We start from the raw sequence: 20,229 nt of genomic DNA on the forward strand, positions 1-20,229 counted from the left end.
TATTTATTTATTTATTATATATACAGTGTTCTGTCTGTGTGTATGTCTGCAGGCCAGAAGAGGGCACCAAACCTTATTACAGATGGTTGTGAGCCACCATGTGGTTGCTGGGAATTGAACTCAGAACCTTTGGAAGAGCAGCAATCTCCAGCCCCCCAAACTGTTTTTAAAGGAAGATCTAGAGCCAAACACAATAGTACTAGTGGCCCTTAGAAAAGTTTCCAGAAGGAGGATCCTGAATTAAAGGTTCGGCTCCCTACAAAACCCTACAGGACGAGAAGGAAAAAGCAGTTTGCCCTCAACGAAAACAAAGCCCGAGGGGAGAAGGCGCTCTCTATTCGGGTGCCCATCTTTGTGGGGGAGCAGAAGAGAGACAGCCCCACTACGTAGCCCGCCTCTGCCTCCCCAGTGCTGGGTTACAGGTACGTGCTACCAAGTGGATGTTTTAAGCTCTCCAGAAGGCTCTTTCCTCAACGTTTTTCTTTATTTTTTGAGACTTGGTACCGCACAGCCTAAACTGACCTTGACTTCGCTATGCTGACTGAGAAGCTTGAACCTGACCTCGGGTTTGCTGGGCGGGTCACTGGGTGTGTGCCACCACAGTCTCCCCACCCCACACCTTCCTGCAGAGATCCTACTTTTTCTGATCCTGCTGTCTTGCATTTTCACTTTCTCATTCTCGCATCAAAGGATCGCGGTCTGAGGCAGGCCGCAGGATGTGCCTGCACGGGCACAGGGTCACTCACCAGGCCTGTGGGAGCTACAAGGCCCTAGAACTGCTCCACGGTCTGTCCCGGTTTCCCTTGGATCTCATCTGCTCCTGAACCGCACCGGTCTGTTGAAGAGCACAGGGCACAGTCACCTAACTCTCCGCACTCCAGGACAAGCAACAGTTTCCCCTGAGCCCCCAGGAGCCTGATCTCGTCTCTTTTCTGACAACAGCTTCTGTCTGAGGAGTTTAAGCCTGACCACCATTCTTCTCAGACAAGTCTCCCACAGGAAAACAAAAACAAGGTGGAGGAGTCGTTTACTAATGAGATTCCTTCACACACACTCTCTCTCTCTCTCTCTCTCTCTCTCTCTCTCTCTCTCTCTCTCTCTCTCTCACACACACACACACACACACACACACTCACACCACTCCAATATTTTCCTGTGAGTTTTGTAACCAGTATTAAAAAAACAGTATTAAATAATTAAGACATTATTTAGAACAGACCCTTACATGGCCCAAGACGCCCAGTCACCCTGTGACTCGCTCTGACACTGACTGAACAGGTTTCTTTTCTTTTCTTTTTTCTATTTTGGGATAGGGTCTCTAGGCCAAGTTGGCCTCAGACTCTCTGTACAAGATGACCTTGAGCCTCGGGTCCCTAGTTCCTGAGTGCTGGGGTTAGAGGTGTGAGTCACCACACCCAGCTTCTGCAGGGCTGAAGATCAAGCCCAGGGCTTTCTGCATGCTAGGCGAGCCAGCACTCCACCACCTGAGTTGCGTCCCAGCTCTGCTTAGGTTCTTCATAAGGAGACCCATGGTCTGAGAAAAAGGCCTTCAATATCACAACATTTATACTCCAATGAAGACCCAGTGCTAACTGTAAAGAAGGGAGCTAGCCCTAGAGATCAGAAATCCACACCACTGGGGACCAGGGCTACAATCTAAGATTCTTGTTTCCCCATTAAGTACTGTGTTATGTCCCTCGCTTGACGACACCCCCAAATAAACACCCGCTCTTCCCTTATTACCATGGCAAGTCCATCTCCTGCCCCCATCTCTCCCGAGCCGATGTGAGTCAAGTGGACAAAATTCATTGGTTCCCCAATCATGGTGCGGTCAATCCGTCTTCTCCTCTTCTTCTGCTCGGAGAAGACAGGGAATCACACAGGCAGCCTTCTCCCCCGTGGAGGAAGGGGAAGGAGGCTTGGAAAACCACCAAGAGTTAAGGTTGACTTGGCAGTGTAATGGGCAAACATCAGGGTAGGAAAGACAGACAGAGCTGGAACAAATCCAAGACAATGTCACCAGAGTGGTGGCCTGCTGAGTGACTACACAGAGAAAGGGACAAAGCAAAGGCACCTAGGATGATGAGGGGACAACTGACAGGCCTCAAGTTCTACCTACGACCCCTGCCACCTCAGAACAGGAGCAGGTGACAGAGCTGTTCAGCTCTTCTGTCTCCTTTATTGCACGGGACCATACCCTGCCACAGAAATTCAGGGGGTGGGGGAGACAAGTGTTTCTCAGAAGGCAGATCAGAGATGGCGTGTCCAGTTCTCAGCACATGGTAACGAATTTCTGTGTGTGGCAGGGTGAGGACAGGAAACTTACCGGCTGGGGCTTCTCTACCACGCAACAGCCCAGTTTGTGCCAAAATTCACTCATATTCCCTGATGGTTCCAGCTTCGGGCCTCTGCCAGAGGCCCCAGAGGGCTCTTGTTTTGTTGCTAACCAGCCAGTCCTCACTCTCAGGCGGAACAGCACCCGGGATTCACACAGCTAGATGGTTCTCGGGCTGTGGGAATCCTAGAGACCCTCACTAGTGTAGTGAAGGTCAGAGTCTCAGACCCGGGGCCCCTAAAAACACCAGCAAAAGGCTTGGGCGGGCAGGCACAAGGTTCTGTCTTCTTTCGATGTGAAATCCTGAATTTTAGCAGAAAGAAAAAGAATTGTTAGTGAGAAGCATCCCTCCCCAGTCCCTTTCCCTGAGAGACCTGATACACTTTCATCTTCTCTCGTGGAGGCTATTGCTGTCCCCCAGTCCTGTCCCTCTCAAACACAGGAATGCTCACAGTTGCTCCTCACAAGGGATAGTGCAAAAGACCAACCGGGTCAGGAGGATGACAACTGGGACCAAGGAAGAAGGGGCTAAGAGAACTTGGGATGAGACGGTGACAGAAATGACAGAGTGAAGGGGTGCTACTGCCTTCAGTTCCCTTCGCCACGGCGAGGGCAGGAGGGGAGGGCACGTAAGAGACTCCGAAGAGGAAATAGTGGTTTCTGTTCTCACAAACAAGGCCTCCGCCCTGTCCCTCCCTTTTCTCTTACCTTGCCCCAACACCTCCAGCTTTAAGGACCACCTAGTCAGAGCCCAGGAGACGGGCAGTGTGTTCTGGAGCGGGGAATTTCTCCTTCTCAGTACACTGACTTTGTTCCTCCGCACACACTTCCCCCAGCTGAAGTCCAAGGGCCTCCCAGAGTCCAGTCAGAGTTAGTATCTGACCTTGCCTTTCCCCGAGAGCACTGCAGACTTGTGTGCACCTACCCGTGGCCCCACAGGTAACGTGCAGAGTGGCTTTCTGTTCTGAGCCTCCCCACCCTTTTCCACGTGTTCCATCCTGTGCTGTTGGGTGTCTTACACCCTGTAAGGCTCAGACCTCCCTTCCCCCTTCCCTCCCGCTCTGACCTCTCTTCTTTCTCCCCACTTCCAGGCTCCACCAGTGAGCCAGACACACAGGAACTTTCCAGCAGCACTGTGTCCCAGGAGGAAGTTTCTCCCTCCTCACTGCTGCCAACCTGGGGTGACAGCCCATCTGCTTTCCTCTGCACTTCCCTCTCTACAGCAAAGTCCAGCACAGGAGTCCAATAGGGCAGCCCATGAATATTAATCATGAGCATGAATAGGAATGAGCCTCTAGGCTTGAGGCTGGAGCCGGGTGCTCCAGTAGCCTAGACAGACCAAAAAAACTGAGTTTTGTTTGTTTGTTGAGTGTTGTTTTCTAGCAGCCCTGAGATGAGATCACTCAAGCAGGGAAATACTGCTCTAGGGTAGGAAAGAACCCAAGGTTCGGCTTCTCTTTCACTTCCCTTCCCGCCCCTGGAAGGCAGGCAGGAGTAACCAGGACTGGTCAGAACACAGCTGCCCAGGGAGGGGAGGCTGACCAGTGGGAACACGGTCACAAGGTTTGTCATGATGGTGGCAGGTGGTAAGGGTTTGGGGAAATGGAGAAAACAATAAAGAATCAGAGGAAACCCCCAACACGACCAGACAGTCTATAACTGAGGAAGGGCTCTACCCAGTATTCCCCACCCTGCTCAGAGCGCAGTGGACAGAGGTGGCCAGTGCTGGGAGGAGGGAGGAGAGGAGGGAGAGGAAAGGGGGCCCTGGAGGAAACAAGGACCTTTCTGTTTCTCTTCCAGGGACCTGACCAAGATGGGTGGAGGGAAAGTGTGTGTGTGGGACTTGGCAAGAAACAACCAATGATGATGAGAAGTGACCAGGAAATTCCACTCCCTAGGACATTAGGGTCTCTGAAGCTTGGAGGCGGTGTCAGAGTGTGAAGACAGGCCAGGGTCAATATGGTAGTGTTGGGTGGGGGGAAGAGGAACAAAGCCAGAAAAGGAAGTACTAGGCATTGGCTGTCACTCTGTTTTAAAGCAGCCAACGATTGGGATGGGGACAAGCGAGGCCTCAGCTGGTGAGCCGAGGCGGCAGCGATGCTGGAGCCACTGCCCACTCCTTCATCCCCCACAGAAAAAGGAAGGAGATGGGAAAAGAGAAGGGATCTAGGCATAGATCCACATCCTGACAGTGGGGCCCCTTTCATTTCCACACGAAATCCAGAACCTGGAGTGACAATCTCCAAACCACCGGCATGATCACGGTGGGCCTTGAAGACGGAAGAGCTGGAGAGGGGCGAGCAGGAGAGGGGTGGGGGTAAGGAGCCGGAGAGGAAGGATGTACACAGGTAGTTCCCCGGTCCTGTGGTAGCCCCAAACCGGTTTTCCCGGTCCCGCTGCCTCCAGCCTCAAGGCTTCCAACCCGCTGTCTGACAAGCCTTCACAAGAAGCAGCTGGAGAGAAAGAGACTCGAGAATGGTGTGGGCAAATCCTGGCTGTAAGCCCAGGGATGCAGCTGGTCCCTGCATGGAGACCCTCCAGACACGGCGGGCTCCTGAGAGGTCCTGGAGAGAGGAACGGGCCCCATTTCCAGTCAAGTGACAGACCATTTGTCCTAGCACCAACCATGCCCGAACCCCAGGAAACGGCTTCTGGGGACTTAAGAGGACACAGGAGACCCTAATTTGTTCCCCTCCCCCAATATTTTCCATCAGACTCCAGTTCTCTCCCCCACCCACTCCGAACTAGGATGAGAACCTCAGTGGATCGTTGTGGCTCTGTCACTGTTGTCCTTGGCTGCCTCAGTCTGGCTTAGACCTTCCGGGGCCCCAGCACCACTTCGTTTTGTCTGGGACAGCAGACCTCTGAGGTTAGTGGGCCGGCGAGGAGCCCCTGTCGCTTCGCACCTCCCACCCGGCCCCACGCTGCAATCGCCGCGTCCCTGCCTCTCCCCGGCTGGCGCCGCCCGCGCGCGGACTGTGATCGTTGCGACCTCCTCCCCGCCGCCCGCGCGCAGCCCGACCCGCCCGGCGCTCTCACCTGCGGCTCCCCGGCGTCCGTCCAGGCGGCGGCCGCTGCGGGCGGGGGCTCCGCCACTCCGGGATCCCGGGCTGCTGCTCCGCACGGCGGGGAGTCGAGGGCGGGCCGGCAGAGGTGGGGCCGGCCGAGGGCGGAAACGCCGGCGACGCGATTACGAAACCCGCGGGCTGCGAGCCGAGCGCAGCGCTCCGCCCAGGCCTGCCGAGGCGCACGGGGTGGCCCGCGGGGACAGCGGGAAGCACCGCGCTCCTGGACACCCCCGGCACCCCAAGTGTGTGTGCTGTCTGTCCACCTGCTGCAGGTGCAGAGGTGACCGCGCGCCGGGGCCCTTTCCGGGTCTTCTAAAGTCCCCTTCGGTCCTTAGAGTGAAAAGGAGGAGCGTTTTGTGGTCTAGCGGAAAGTCTTTTTAACCCATGCATATAAGTTAGAGGACAATTAACTGCCCAGCCATTGCACCCCGGTCAGCACGAGGGTGCTGGAGAGATGTGGGTGCCGTGCGAGCCGATGGAGAGGCTCTAGCCTGGGTGGCGTGTTCCGGAACCTATCATTCGAATTAGCCGAGTCAGGCAGAGAGGGGGCGGGGAGTGCTTCCGCCCTTGCTAGGAGGGGCTGCATTGCAGGGGAGACCCAGCGGCCGACTCTGTCACAAACGAGGCAGAAGGCGTGAGCAGACAAAGCCGTCTCATCACTAACAGCTTTTTTCTGCAGCCTCCTCCTCTCCGGTCCACAGCAGACCCCCGAGCCCCTGAGGCATTCTCTCCATCTTCGGAACACGCCAGTCATTCATTGATAACAGGTAACCTAGCTGAGGGGCGGCTTCTCAAGCTTGAAAGACCCCCATGTGAGACTAGGTGGGGGACCGTTTCAGAGGAGAGAAGGGGGCGCTCTGAACAATGGGTAGCTGTTACCAGCTTTTTATCTGTTAAGATCTCCATCTATGCCTTATCGTGGACCTAAGCATTAATTTCCAACACTTTACCTGTAATTATTTCTCGGCATTTAGCTCTTCATTTCGTGTATCCATTTTCCGATAATTTTTGCCTTGTGCATCTAATGGCTTCTGTCTAGTGGCTAGTTATCTGTATCTTCCTTTTCAAGCTATAATTTTGCTACCAGTTATTTGGTGAATCTTTATTCCTACTGTAATTCCTGCAATCTCTACTTCTTGGGTTTCCACCCTCCTCACGGTTCTGTGTCTGTGGTAGGGAGTTTTGGGGAGTACTCCTTTTTCCTTTTCCTTTTCTTTTTTGACACGGGATACTATGCAATCTCTTCCCTGTCTCAGATTTTCACCCCGAAGAGGCTTGAGGTAGGACAGGTGGGGGCAGCTGTGCCATTGCCTGATTGCATGTTGGAATCAGTGCAGCCCACAGGAACTACTGCCGAGAACAGATTTTTCTTTGCAGCCCCTCCTAGTTTGTGGGGGAAGGTTGTGGCTAGTAGGAAAATCCCAGAGCAACGTGAGACACACCAGAAAGCTTCCGGCTCCATCCTCCACCAGCCCTGCTCAGGCTGCTTGGTGGCAGCATGACACAGCAAGGCCCTGTGGAGCAGGCCTTGGGTGCTCCTGGGGGGCGCAGTCTAGACAAAGGGTATTTGGGTGTGTCCACATGGCTTAAAGAAAGTGTGTCTCGAAGAACTGACAATGAAATTTAGAAGTTACTTTACCTACAATATCGGGGTAGTTCAAAATGGATGGCACATTTACTGAGCGTGTGCCGTGTGCCATGTCGTCAGTCACCATCCAGAGCCTCCAGACAGACAGGTAAAATGATGGGTGAAGAGCGGTTAAGGAAGGAAGGGGAAGCCAGCTTGAAAGCAGCCTGTCTTCTTATTTTAATGCTACATATACCTGTGTGTCTGCTTTCTGGAAACGAATTTGGGTCTCTGGACATGTCTCCGGGCTGGAGATTTTCAGCTTTTTAATATTTCCTTTAAATATTTCCACATAATTTCCTTTAAATTGTTTTATTTGAATTAGTTTTGTGTTTTGTTCATGTTCCTTTTGTTTTGGTTTGCGGGGTGGGTCTCTGGACTCAGTGTGCAGCCCAGGCTAGGCTTGAACTCACGGTCCTTCAGCCTGCTGAGGGTTGGGACTGCAGCTGTGTGCCTCCACACCTGAATCTAGCTGTTTCAGTTGGAAGACAGTTCAGTGCAGTCTCTGATCAATTGTTTAGGCAGCTGTTATACGTGTTACAGTTGAAAGGAAAGGAGTCAGGTTGTCAACGCTGACTTAATGATGCTAGCTTAGTCTCTATTTTTCAAGACAGTTTGTTGGCTTTCATACAACTCCTGATCCTCCTGCCTCCACCTACTAGATGCTGGGGTTGTAGGAGTTCCTTACTATACCCAGCTCTCCTCCTAGTCAGAACCTCAGAAGGAGGTCTGCAGAATATACTAAGAAAAGAATTATTTTGACAACTAAATTCTTTTTATGCATGTGTGCTTTTATGCCAGAAGAGGACATCAGATCCCACTATAGATGGTTGTGAGCCACCGTGTGGTTTGTGGGAAATTAACTCCTGAAAGAGCAGCCAGTGCTCTTAACTGCTGAGCCATCTGCCCAGCACCGAGAACTAAATTCTTTGCTGGGAGTGGTGGCACATACACCTGTAATCTCAGGACTCAGGGGCAGAGGCAGGGATTCCAAGTTAGAAGCCAGCACTTGGGCTACATGTTAAGACCTTATTTAAGAAATAAAAATAGGAGCTGGAGAGATGGCTCAGGGGTTAAGAGCACTCACTGACTGCCCCTCCCAAAGGTCCTGAGTTCAATTCCCAGCAACCACATGATGGCTCACAACCATCTGTGATGAGATCTGGTGGCCTCTTCTGGCCTGCAGGCATACATGCAGACAGAATACTGTATACATAATAAATAAATAGATTTAAAAAAAGAAATAAAAATAAAACCACAAACAGATGTCTTTTTTTCAGACAGCTCTCACTGTGTAACTCTGGTTAGCTTAGAACTCACAGGTGCCTGCCTCTGCCTCCAGAGTGCTGGAATTAAAGACATGGGCCACGACCGCCTGGTGAAAATTTGTAATGGAGCATGGTAGAACATGTTTACATTCCAGGCTCCATGGAAGCTGAGGCAGGATTGAGGGACATACCAGGCCAGGAGTGGGATGGAGATGGCTCAGTAGGTAAAGCCATCTTTACCCACCCAAGTGTGAGGAACTGAGCTGGAATCCCTAGAACCCATATAAAGCTGGACACTGGAGTGCAGCTATCAGGTTACAGCAGGATGGAGGCCGAGCAGGAGAAGCTCCTGGAGCTCCCAACCCAGCATGCCTGGTTTACAAGGTCAGACAAGCAGAAGGCAAGGCCTCTCACCTCTACCTAGGCATGCCCAGCCCCCCCCCCCCACACACACACACAACACACACAGATTTCTATTTATTTATTTTTCTGAGACAGGGTTTCTCTGTTCTGGAACTTACTTTGTAGACCAGGCTGGCATCAAACTCACAGAGATCTGCCTGCCTCTGCCTCCCGAGTGCTAGATTGAAGGCGTGTGCCACCACCACCCAGCACACACAGAGATTTAAAAAAAAAAAATTCAAGTTTAAAAAAAAAAGATTTAATTTTTATGAATGCCAAGAACATGCCTGCTCCTGAGAAGACGGTGTCAGATGCCTTGGAACTGGCGTTGGTTATCAGCTGCCATGTGGTTGCTGGGAACCCAGGTCCTCTGGAAGGACAGCAAGAGCTCTCGGATTGTACTAGAAGTATGAGACTTGGGGTGCACATCAACAGGACACCCAAGCCAGCTCCTGAACAATCTAAGGTGTCGTCTGGTTTTCACGGTTTTAGTTGAGTGCAACGGCACACACCTTTTGGATCCAAACACTCCGCAGGCAGAGGCAAGCAGATCTTTGTAAGTTCAAGATTGGCATGGCCTACAAAATGGGTTCTAGGGCAGCCAGGGCAATATAGTGAGACCGCGTCTCAAATAACGCAGCTTAAGAAATATGTTTGTGGGAGCTGGAGAGTTGGCTCAGTGGTTAAGAGCACTGGCTGCTCTTTCAGAGGTCCTGAGTTCAATTCCCAGCAACCTCATGGTGGCTCACAACCATCTGTAATGAGATCTGGTGCCCTCCTCTGGCATGCAGGCATACATGGAGGCAGAATGTTGTATACATAATAAATAAAATTAAAAAAAAAAGAAATATGTTTGTTTCTCATTTTAAGCTAGGTGTGATGGTGATGTCTGTGATCTCAGCACCCAGAATCTGGAAGCTGAGACTAGAGAGAATCTTGAGTTTCAGGTTAGTCCAGGCTATATAATAAGATTCTACATAGCCTGGGTCACATAGCTAGATCCTTGCTCAAAAGAACAAAAACAATTTTTTTCCTAGTAGTTGTTGTTTGTTTTAATTATGTAATCTGGGTGTCAGAAGTTCAAGGTCAGCCTCTGCTACTTTAGTTCACAGACTTACCTGTGTCATTGTCTGTGGAAAACAGTTTATTATATGCCCTGTGTTATAAGAAGGTCACTCTGTAGGAGACTTTTAAGGGAAGGTGTTTTTTTAAGTAGACTAACAAGGCCACACCTGGTGATGTCATAAACTTCCCGATAAGCACAGTCAGTAACAGCCTGACTTCTAAGGCATGCTCTTTAGTGTCTGTAGTCCAGACCTCAGTGGGGCTTGGTTAGCTCAAAGGTGTTATAGGTGCAGTCATGCTTGCTAACTCTCTGCACGTTCCCATGGAGATGGTCAGAGCTGAGTTCCTGGGGCAATGACCTCATCTTTCTGCTAACTCCTTGGCCCTGCTGCAGTCCGGCTTCACGCTCTTGTTAAACTACTTCTCTGCTGAGTAATGTTCAGCTCCCAGGGGCTTATTTTGGAGCTTGATGAGAGAGGGGGGGAGGGGAGGGAAAGAGAGGAAAGGGAAGGGAGGATGAAAGGGGAAGGATGGATGAAAGAACCCAGAATGTGCTTTTTTTAAGCCATGTATCTTGGACCATGCCTGTAACCCCAGCATTTGGCAGATGGAGGCAGGAGGATCAGGAATTACATTTTGAAGCTATTCTGAGCTATGAGACCTTGCCTGAAGAAAAAAAAAATTATTTATTATTATTATTATATTGCTTGTTTTGTTTTGCTTGAGCCAGAGTCTTGCCCAGCCGGGGCCCAAACACATACTCCTCAAACTCCTGCCTGAGCCTCTTGATTGCTGGGATTATAAATAGAACGGGTAGTATTTTTTTAATGTTATCAAAGGTCATGGGATGGCCCAAAGGTGGTTGCAAATGCCTCAGAGGAGGTGAATCTCTCTGAGTTCGAGCCCAGCCTGGTTTACAAAGCAAGTTCTAGGGCACCCAGAGCTGTTACACACAGAAACCCTGTCTCAAAGGAAAAAAAAAAATCAGAAAAAGAACCTGAGTTCAGATCCCCAGAAGCCAAATAAAAAGCTGGGTGTGACCGCCTACATCTGTAGCCCCGTGGGAGGGTGGAGACAGGATCGCTGGACTTGCTGGCTGCCCACTGAGCTCCAGGTTCAGCTAGAGCCTGTCTCAGAGAGCAGGGCACTTGCCACTCGAGCAGGGTGGTGCTCCTCTCCTGCCGTCCACACACTCACCGTGTGACACCTGTGGACACCCATGTCTGTCTTCGCACAAGATCACAGGGAAAGGCACAGGGCTGGAATCCCAGCACTCTGGAGACTGAGGAAGGAAGATGGCTGACTACATACTACATAACAGCCAGGGCTACAGAGGAAGACCCTGTCTTTTTTTTTTTTTTTTTTTTTCTTCCCAAAAAGTTTCAAAGGAAGGAGGACCCTGTCTTAAAAAAAAAAAAAAAAAAAAGCCAGCCCAAAAGTTCTGGCCTGGTGTGATACGGTCCTGTAACTCCAGCACTAGGGCACCTCCGCACGAAGGCTTTGTGTTTGAAGTCAGCCTGAACTAGAGCTGAGTTTGGAGCAAGACTCAAAAACCCACTTCTGGGCCACCCGCTGACCATTTACCCACCCCCAACCCCGCATTTCCTGCAGTTTCTGTTTTAGGTCAGTTTTCCTCGTTTGGCAGAGACATTTCACATCATATAGGGACACTTTGGAACTTACTTAAGGGCACTTTTTAGGAGTCACAGGCTGGTGAGAGCTGATAGTGTGTTCCAGAAAGACTTTTTGAAACTTCTATTTTTGGTGGCAGTGGAATGTTCTTTTTGCCCCTTTGGGAACCTTTAAACTAAAGTTTCTTGCCCTTTCCCTGGCCAGTAAATAATCCACGAAGGCTCCAGAGAGCTCTGCTAGTCACAGTGTCAGGGGGGTGTGGGCTGCATGAGAAGCAAAGGTACCACAACTGATTGTTAACTCCCGAGGCAGAGGCAGGCAGATCTCAGGGAGTTCTAGGGCAGCCAGAGAAGCCCTTGAAAAACAAAGAAACAAACAAACCCCAAAAAACATGGAAAGAAGAGTTGGGCATAGTGGCATATGCCTGTAATCTCTGATCTCTCCATCAGCTCTTGGTGAGTTCAAGGCCAGCCTGACCTGCATAGTGAGACCCTGTCTGTCAAGGCACCGTTCTTTACCCTGTAAGCTTTGCTTCCTTACCTGGTGCTTCCAGCCTGCTTGCTCTCGGTTGTCAGCGGGAAAAGATCGTGGTGTAGCGGAAGAAAGCTGTTCTAGCGTCTGGGTTTGTCCTGAGGAGAGATGGGCCAGAGACATAGTGAGGATTTGTTATTCTGGGGACAAGTAAGTAAGAGTAGCAAAGTGTCCACTGTGCTTAGGGAAAATTAATGTTTACATGCAAGGTCTGTAAGGTTTAGCTCCTGCTCCACCCAAAAGTAGATGTTTTTTGGTTTTTTATTTTTTATTTTATTTATTTATTTATTTATTTGCTTGCTTTTGAAACAGCCTTGGAACTCATTCTGTACACCAGGCTAGCCTGGAACTCAGAGATCACCTGCTTTTGCCTCCCCAGTGCTGGGTGGGATTAAAGGCATGCGCCACCATGCCCAGCCTAGTAGGTGTGTTTTTAGCCATAGAGGAACTTTTGGTCTTCTAAGGAGATAAACACATAATATATATCCAGTCCATCGTGATCTGTAACCAGAACAGGATGGAGTCAGGTAAAATTATGCAGGGTGCTGGGGAAGGCTCTGGGGTGGCTAGGTAGGTGGAGCTCACCGCTTTGGGGGAGATGTCCTGGAGGAGGTGAGTTCGTTGCTGCGTTAAAGGCAAGAGGAAATGCGAACATGTCATGGAAGACCTTTACAGACACCGTAGCTTAGTAAACAGACGTGAAGAAGCCATATGTTTGGTTCTGGGAATGTGTAGGGTCCTTGACCAGTACATGTAAAGTCCTGCCTTTGGTTCTCAGCACAGTTAACTAATTCTTAGTTGACCAGGCCTGTGACTCGGGAGGCTGAGGCAGAAAGATTTCAAGTTCAAGGTTGGGCTGGGCAAGTCAGTAAGAGCCTGTCTAAAAATAAAGGTAACAAGAGGGCTTAGGGTATAATTCAGAGTTTTATTTGCCAGCTTCTGTTAACCCCTCAATACCACACACAAAAAGAGTGGGGCCAGACTTGTAACGGCTCAGAAATCAGACCTAAGTGGATAGAGATACAGCTCCTGCCTGCTGTGTATGAGACCTGAGGTATATTACTGCGGGAAAAATTAGAGCCAAGGTGAGCCTGCTGCAGTGGAGAAGTTAGGAGCTGGTGCAGAATCGTAATAGAAAGTCCTGGTACTTGTCTTAAAATCCTTGGCTTATTTACCAGAGCAAACAAAAAAGATCAGCTCAAGCAAGGGAAGGCTCGGGCAAGGAGCTTGCTCTGGCATGGAGACTAACAAGTGACTTGCTCTTCCCCAGGGAATTATGAGGGACCCTGTGAGTAGCCAGTACAACTCCTTCCTTTTCTGGAGGATGCCCATCCCAGAACTGGATCTGTCGGAGCTGGAAGGCCTGGGCCTGTCAGATACATCTATCTACAAGAGCACAGACAGCAACGGTGTCAAAATGGGCGGTCAAGCAAGCGGAGCAGAGCAGAAGAACCCAGAAGGTGATCCCCTCCTTGAGTTCAGCACCTTCAACTTCTGGAGAGCTCCCATTGCCAGCATCCACTCTATCGACCTGGACTTGCTCTAAGGCCAAAGCTTCTCTCTCCCACCCCTTACCCCACTGCCTTCCCTTTTAAGCCCGGTCCTTTCTAAGCCTTTCCATCTAATACTGTTCTCTTCCCTCTATTGTGCTGGTGGTGCTGATGAATCTGCCAATTGAATTGTATGTTTGTATGTATTTATTTCTTATTTATTTATTTATTTATTTATTTATTTATTTATTTATCTGCCTACTCCATTTCTCTCACAAGCCTTCTAGGCACAAAGTCCAGGGTTCAGTCACAGGAGTACTAGATCACGGGATTTCCACCCCAACCCCAAGGATATTAACTAGTCCCAGAAAACCATCCGTATTGGGGCACCAGAGAGAAGTGCAGTTGTGCAAAATGGGAAACCGATTTTTTTTTTTTTACATTACATTTTAATCGGCTTCAGAGATTCCTTGATTCTCCCTGATTTCCTGCATGAGGCCAGAAAGCAAATATTTCAAGAAGTAGTGAGGATCTGGAAGTTCTGAGATGCTTTCTACAAAACAGGATGCCTAAAAGGCTAGGTAGTAAGTTCTGTTTCTTGTCGTGCAGAAAGATGGGTGGTCATGGGTACAGAGGAAATAACGCGTCCTGGAGAACTGGAGCGAGGGAAAGCATGGGATCCACCTCACAACTCCGCTCCCAGCTGTGGGTTGGGAACTTTGAGAGAACAGATTTCAGTCTTCATGGGGAAACGTTGGTGTAGGATAATCCATAAAAGGCAAAAGATTTATATGATCTAAAGAGAAACCAGAGTAGTATTAGCATAATTTATATAAAATTGTGATTCAGTCATGGAACAGGCAGAGTGTTTTGGTTCTTAGCACTTTAGCTTTGCCCTTCCGTAGTTGCAGTATGTGATGGGAGCCAGTGGTTCCTGGGCATAGTTCTTCAGCCACTGAAAGACCGTGAAATAAGCAATTATATTCAGCCCTACACCTGTCCCTCTTCCTTCCAAAGTTAGTGCTGCTGATTTGTGCTGCCATTGTTCATTTATTTAATAAAGATGTTAAAGCCTAAGTCTGGGTTTGCGTTTCCTCTCTTCTCAGTGAAGTACTCGTTCCCACATTCAGCTTTTCCTTTTCTCTTTCTAATACTGACTGCGGAGGAACTAACTGTTTGGGATGGATGGCGCTCAGTGGTCGGAGTGCTTGAGTTCCTCGGGAAGCAGCCGGTGCTCTTAGACACTAAGCCACATCTCAAGCCCGGTCTCTTTTTGTTTGTTTTCTTTGTATAACAGTCCTGGAACTTGCTTTGTAGACCAGGTTGGTCTTGAACTCAAAAAGATCCGCCTGCCTCTGCAGGGGTGTGTCACCATTTCCACCTTGTGTTTAAATTTGGGGCCTGGAACCTGGACCTTGAGTTCAAAGCTCTCTCTGCCTAGGCTGCCATTAGAGGCTTGTCTGTTGCTGATTTTTGAAGGACCTTTTATTTTTTTTCTCAGTCCATTCATTTAAACCGATGAGTGGAAACCAAGATCAGCTGTGTGGTACATGAAGCGACCTAAAGGAGATGCAAATTCATGTTCCATCCTCTTCAGTCACCCCCCCCCCCCCCAAACGTTGTAAGTTTGTCTTCCCTGAGAATGGCTTTCTATTCAGGCTACTAATTGGCAGAGTATCCGGTCGGGCAGGTGTTCGATGCGCGTGCATAGCCAGGAATGTCCCGAACAGTCTCGCGAAGGTTAAGACGAGGAAGCGCGATTCTCCCCTGACCCTAAGGCTAGCCCAGCGGAGAACCAGTAGGAAGGTGGAGCGCAAACTCCAGAACGACCCACCAGCAACCTCACCCTCGCAAGCGTTGGCGCCAAAACTACCGGCCCGGTCCGTCCCCTACCGGAACTATGCCTCACGTAAGCCACGTAATCTATGATCCTGCGCCTCGCTAAGTAGTCCCGTTCAGGATGCCCTCGGTACACGCTTTTCAAGCTCAAGAGGTCCTCAGTAGGAAGAAGTCGGCCTCAGAGGTGCGTTGCGGTTTTGACAGAAAGGCAAAGTGGCTTTTCTAACACATTTCATTCGGATTCCTCCGCCAGGAGGCATAGTTAACCCGGTATTCACTTCCGGGTCCGCCATTTTATTGCCTCCATTTCTCCGCGGGGGGGGGGGTAAAGGTCCCCCAAATATGCATATGTGAAAAGGCCAAAAAGTGACGGCCCCTGGCAAGGAGTCTTAACTTGAGAAAGAAACGGGACCAAGCTGGCGGGCCCAGTAAGAGCGAAGCGGGCAGCGCTCCGGAAGAGGTGAGGGGGAGGGAGACGCAGGGTTCCGGAGCGGCCGGAGCGGCGTGGAAGGGGCCGTGACAGTGCCCAGCCCAGACCTGTGGGCGCCGGCCCGGAGGCTGCCGGAGCAGGGGTGGCTGCGGGGGGAGAGGGACAAAGAGGAAGGGGATGCTGGCGGGAGGAAGGGGAGGGGACTGGGAGGAGGTGAAGGGGGTGGGTGGAAGACCTGGGGCCGGGGAGCCGGACTACGGGAAGCCCAGGCCAGAGGGGTGGCCGCTAGGGGGCAGCGTGGAGCGGAAGTCCAGGCTGCTGCGAGCCACAGACTTGGGGCTGTCTTTTGCAAGTCGGCGCCCCTGTTTTTGCAGGCACAACGCTGGTGTGAAGAACTGAAGGATATTTGAGACAAAAGTGGGCACTCTTACATTTCTGGGTCTGATAATAACGTGAAGCTTTAGTGAGTTCATAATCTGGGTAAGAGCAGTTATGGCCTGATATCCAGTTCTTACACGGATGTTTGTGCAGGAGACGTGCAATTCAAAAAAAAAAAAAAAAAAAAGAATAAAATTATCCATAGACCGTGAATTGCTGTTTGTTTCCCATTAGTGTGTTCCTAGTCTCACAGACTTCCTCGAGGCTCCGCTCATTGGTCTCCGCTTCCTGTAAAGGCTTCTCTAGTTTCTGTCTTAAATATTTGAGTCTCGCTAAGTATCTCAGACAGTGCACCTTGCAGCTCTCCTCTTGTTTAGCCTGGAGTGTTGGGGTTACAGAGGTGAGCCACTATGTCTCGCTAGTCATGGGGGGGGGTGGTTGTTGTTTGTTTTTCGAGACAGGGTCTCTCTGTGTAACAACTCTTAACTGTCCTGGAATTCGTTTTGGAGACCAGCCTGGGGCCTCGAACTCACATAGATCCATCTGCCTTTGCCGGGATTAAAGACGTGTGCCACCAACACGCATGGCGACTGCTAGTCGTGCCGTAATAAGGAAGAGCAAACCACCACACCCAAATTATTAGATAAGCCAGTGATTTTTGGTAGTGGAGTCCATTGTCAAGTGCTCAGGCACTCCATGATTATTAAAACGTTTATTGAAAATTCTTAAAACTAAGTATGGAGGTATATGTCTGTGATCCCAGCACTCAACCATTGAGAAGAGCAGGTAGAACAGGCAGAAGCATCCAGGAATTCAAGTCCAGCCTGTGCTACTTGAGCCCCGTCTCAGTGAAAGCAACAGTGCTGTCCTTGTGGTCGTGTAGTGTCCTGTCCGTTCCTCCCCCCCTCTCCGTGTGTCGTTGCCCCCCCCCCTTTTTGTCTTGGTATTTTATCCACCTTCTGATTCCCTGGAGGCAGGCCTGGAAATGTAGCGCAGGGGCAGGTGTGTGTCTGGCATTCCTTTGCCCTGGGTTCTATCCCTAGTTTAGAGGGACTAGAAAGGAAATTTAGGGTACAGATTAGACCAGATTTTGTGTAGATTTTTATTGGGGAGGATCTAGTTCCCCGTTGTAGTGTTGAGAATGTTGCAGTTGCCTAGATTGGGCCAATGAGATAATTTAGTAGCTAAAAGCTGCCAAGCCTGACTGAGTTTGATCCTTAGGACAGCACACACTAGCAGGAGGGGACCACCTCCTGTGGGTTGTCTCTGGCCTTCACTCTCTGGTGAGTCAGTGCCCACAAAAGTACACACAAATAAATAAGTTTTGGTTTTTTTAGTTTTTCGAGACATGGTTTCTCTGTGTAACAAACAGCCCTAGCTGTCCTGGGAACTCACTCTGTTGACCAGGCTGGCCATGAATTCACAGATCCACCTGCCTCTGCCTCCCAAATTACAGGTATGCACAACCACCTCCTGGCTATTACTTAAAAATTTTTAATTACTTTACATTTAAAGTAAATTTTAAAAATTACTTAATTTTTTTTTTTACTTACAGTTTATGTGGGTGCACACACACATTTATGCTTGTGTAGGTCAGAGACAACTTAGAGGATTCAGCTCCCCATGATGTGGAAACTGGGGTTCCAGCTCAGGGTCTTCATGCTTAGACATCTTCAACCTCTGAGCCATGTATCTCACTGGCCCCAAAATACTGTTATTTATAGGTGCATTTTAACTTCGGTAGGTGCTTCAGGGTAAATCAGGAGTGACAGGATAGGAAAGGAGAGCTGAAAAGAACAGATTTCTTAGAGGCCATTTTTACCAGAATACAAGTAGAAACCAAAGACATTCCTGCAAGTAACCAAATATAAAACGGGTTTCCCACCAGGAACTGGGATTAAAGGCCGTCATGATGCACGCCTTTAATCCCAGCACTCAGGAGGCAGAGGCAGGGGGATCTCTGAGTTTGAGGCCAACCTGGTCTGTGGAACGAGTGCCAGAACAACCAGGGTTACGTAGAGAAACCGTGTCTTGGGGGGAATAATTTAAGACAGGGTTTCCTGGTTTGAAACAGGATTTTATGACACTTAGGCCAACCTCCAGCTCACTGTCATCCTGGCTCAGGATCCCAGCTTGGTGGGGTTGCCTGCAAATGTCATCATGCCAGGGGGGCTGTTTTTACTCCTCCCCTTCACCATGCTTGTCTCTAAACAGTTTTCACTGAAGACAGCTTGGCAATATCGGATGATCTCAGCTGTCCCTCTAATCATGGTGATCGCTTCAGATTGGTCTGATCCCACGTTGGGAGAGGGACAGATGTCAAGGAGTTGTACCAATAAAACCTTCATAGTTAGTTTTAAGCAGATAAAAGGTACAGACGGAGTGGCTTTTTAGGTCAGGTCTTCATGGAATCTACTCTTGTGTTTGAGTTCAGTCTCTCCTGCGGGGTAGTCCCAGCTTCTCAGAAATGCTTTTCACTCTTTTGTTGGAGGTTGTTCTTCTACAGAATGCTAACAGCCAGCTATTAAAGAGCTTCACAAAAATCCAGTCAGCAAGAGCAAATGTTGAGTGAAAACTAGCTTGAAGATTAAGTGTTGTTTATAGGAGTACTCTAAGTGATCAGTGCCTTTTAATTATTAGAGGCACTGCTTGGAGTGCACATTGTTAGGGCACATCTAATTATCTTTGTTTAAAGCGACTAACTAGTCAGTACAATTAGGAGCACATGAACACAGGCCTGGGAAAAGGAAGCACCACCAGCAATTCTAGTGTAGGCCTCATCAGCTTGACCCCAAGCTGTTGGCTCCTAAACCATGCGTCTGAGCTTATCCAATACAGCAGGCATATAAATATATTTAACATGTAAAGGAGACAGCAACATTTGGCACCACTGCACAGAACTGTACAGAAATCTTTCCTATAGTAGCCCAAGTTCTGCTCATTAAGCAAAATGTAGACTCTTTAGTTCCCTAGGTCTACCACACCAACAAAATCCAATGTTAGACCTTCACAAATTTAATAATTTAGCGGCCGGGCGGTGTTGGCGCACGCCTTTAATCCCAGCACTCGGGAGGCAGAGGCAGGCGGATCTCTGTGAGTTCGAGGCCAGCCTGGTCTACAAGAGCTAGTTCCAGGACAGGAACCAAAAGCTACGGAGAAACCCTGTCTCGAAAATCCAAAAAAAAAAAAAAAAAAAATTTAGCGACACCTGACTACAGACTCATTTCTCTGTGTGTTTCATTTGTACAAAACGAAATATTTTCATTCTGAAACCAATATGGATGGAGACCAAGGCTTCAGAGATCAGGATTACCCGAATGGCACACTTTTTATTGAATGGCTTTGTTTGTTTATGTAGGAGTGCTTTGTCTACATGTATACCTGCAGGCAAGAAGAGGGTAATCTCATAGATGGTTGTGAGCCATCATGTGGATATTGGAAATTGAACTCAGAACCTCTGGAAGAGTAGCCAGTGCTCTGTGTGTGTGTGTGTGTGTGTGTGTGTGTGTGTGTGTGTGTGTGTGTTTTGAGACAGGGTTTCCTGGAACTCACTCTGTAGACCAGGCTAGCCTCAGACTCACAGAAATCCTGCCTCTGCCTTCTGAGTGCTGAGATTAAAGGCATGTGCCACCACTGCCGACCCAGCCAGTGCTCTTAACCTCTGAGCCATCTCTTCAGCCCAAACAATCTTGATTTTATGTGTATGAATGTACATGTAACTATGGTGTGTGTGAGGAAACCAAAGACAGCTTTCTGAGTCAGGTCTCTTCTACCGTAGGGGTCCAAGAGACTGAACTCCATTAAGCTTGCGGCAAGTGCTTTTACCTTTTACCCACTGAGCCTTCTTTTCTGCCATTGATCAGTGCTGATTAAAAATATCAGAAACAAGCTGGGCGGTGATGGCATATGCCTTTAATCCGAGTTCTTGGGATCTCTGAGTTTGAGGCCAGCCTGGTCTATGGAGCAAGTGCCAGAACAACCAGGGTTACACAGAGACTGTGTCTTGGGGGAAAAATTTAAGACAGAGTTTCACTGTGTAGCTCTTGGCTGGCCTTGACACTGAGATCCACCTGCCTCTGTCTATAGGTATGTACTTGTGTCTGCTTGTCTGCACCATGTGCTTGTAGAGCTCATGGAGTCACCATGTGCTTGCAGAGCTCATGG

The 20,229-nt window shown here is 49.4% G+C and overlaps 3 protein-coding genes across 6 annotated transcripts in view; 2 read left to right on the plus strand and 1 right to left on the minus strand.

Annotated features, from left to right (window-relative positions):
* The window catches only part of Cdc42se1 (CDC42 small effector 1), a 7,019-nt gene extending 1,507 nt beyond the window's left edge, over window positions 1-5,512 (minus strand). The window contains exons 1-4 of one of the 2 annotated variants that reach the window (XM_050124543.1): window positions 5,375-5,512; window positions 2,327-2,638; window positions 1,744-1,854; window positions 747-835 (exon numbers count right to left, since the gene is read on the minus strand). In XM_050124543.1, coding sequence (XP_049980500.1) covers window positions 761-835; window positions 1,744-1,854; window positions 2,327-2,380 — 240 coding nt within the window. In that variant the 5' untranslated portion in view covers window positions 2,381-2,638; window positions 5,375-5,512 and the 3' untranslated portion in view covers window positions 747-760. Of the gene's footprint in view, window positions 1-746; window positions 836-1,743; window positions 1,855-2,326; window positions 2,639-5,092; window positions 5,241-5,374 lie in introns of those variants that run through there. The other variant, XM_050124544.1, reaches the window with a different exon arrangement.
* A 571-nt stretch (window positions 5,513-6,083) lies between these two features.
* Window positions 6,084-13,607, plus strand: Mllt11 (MLLT11 transcription factor 7 cofactor). Its single transcript, XM_050124542.1, has 2 exons — window positions 6,084-6,170; window positions 13,199-13,607. The coding sequence occupies exon 2, from the start codon at window positions 13,205-13,207 to the stop codon at window positions 13,472-13,474; it is 270 nt and encodes an 89-aa protein (XP_049980499.1). The 5' UTR covers window positions 6,084-6,170; window positions 13,199-13,204; the 3' UTR covers window positions 13,475-13,607.
* Window positions 13,608-15,083: 1,476 nt separating this feature from the next.
* The window catches only part of Gabpb2 (GA binding protein transcription factor subunit beta 2), a 35,839-nt gene continuing 30,693 nt past the window's right edge, over window positions 15,084-20,229 (plus strand). The window contains exon 1 of one of the 3 annotated variants that reach the window (XM_050124538.1): window positions 15,084-15,327. The gene's annotated coding sequence lies outside the window, so the exon portion shown is untranslated. Of the gene's footprint in view, window positions 15,442-15,484; window positions 15,718-20,229 lie in introns of those variants that run through there. The other 2 variants (XM_050124540.1, XM_050124541.1) reach the window with 2 other exon arrangements.

This window comes from Alexandromys fortis, unplaced genomic scaffold (genome assembly GCF_014885135.2).
Source record: "Alexandromys fortis isolate MF-2015 unplaced genomic scaffold, M_Fortis_MF-2015_v1.1 scaffold_218, whole genome shotgun sequence".
NCBI classification, from domain to species: domain Eukaryota; kingdom Metazoa; phylum Chordata; class Mammalia; order Rodentia; family Cricetidae; genus Alexandromys; species Alexandromys fortis.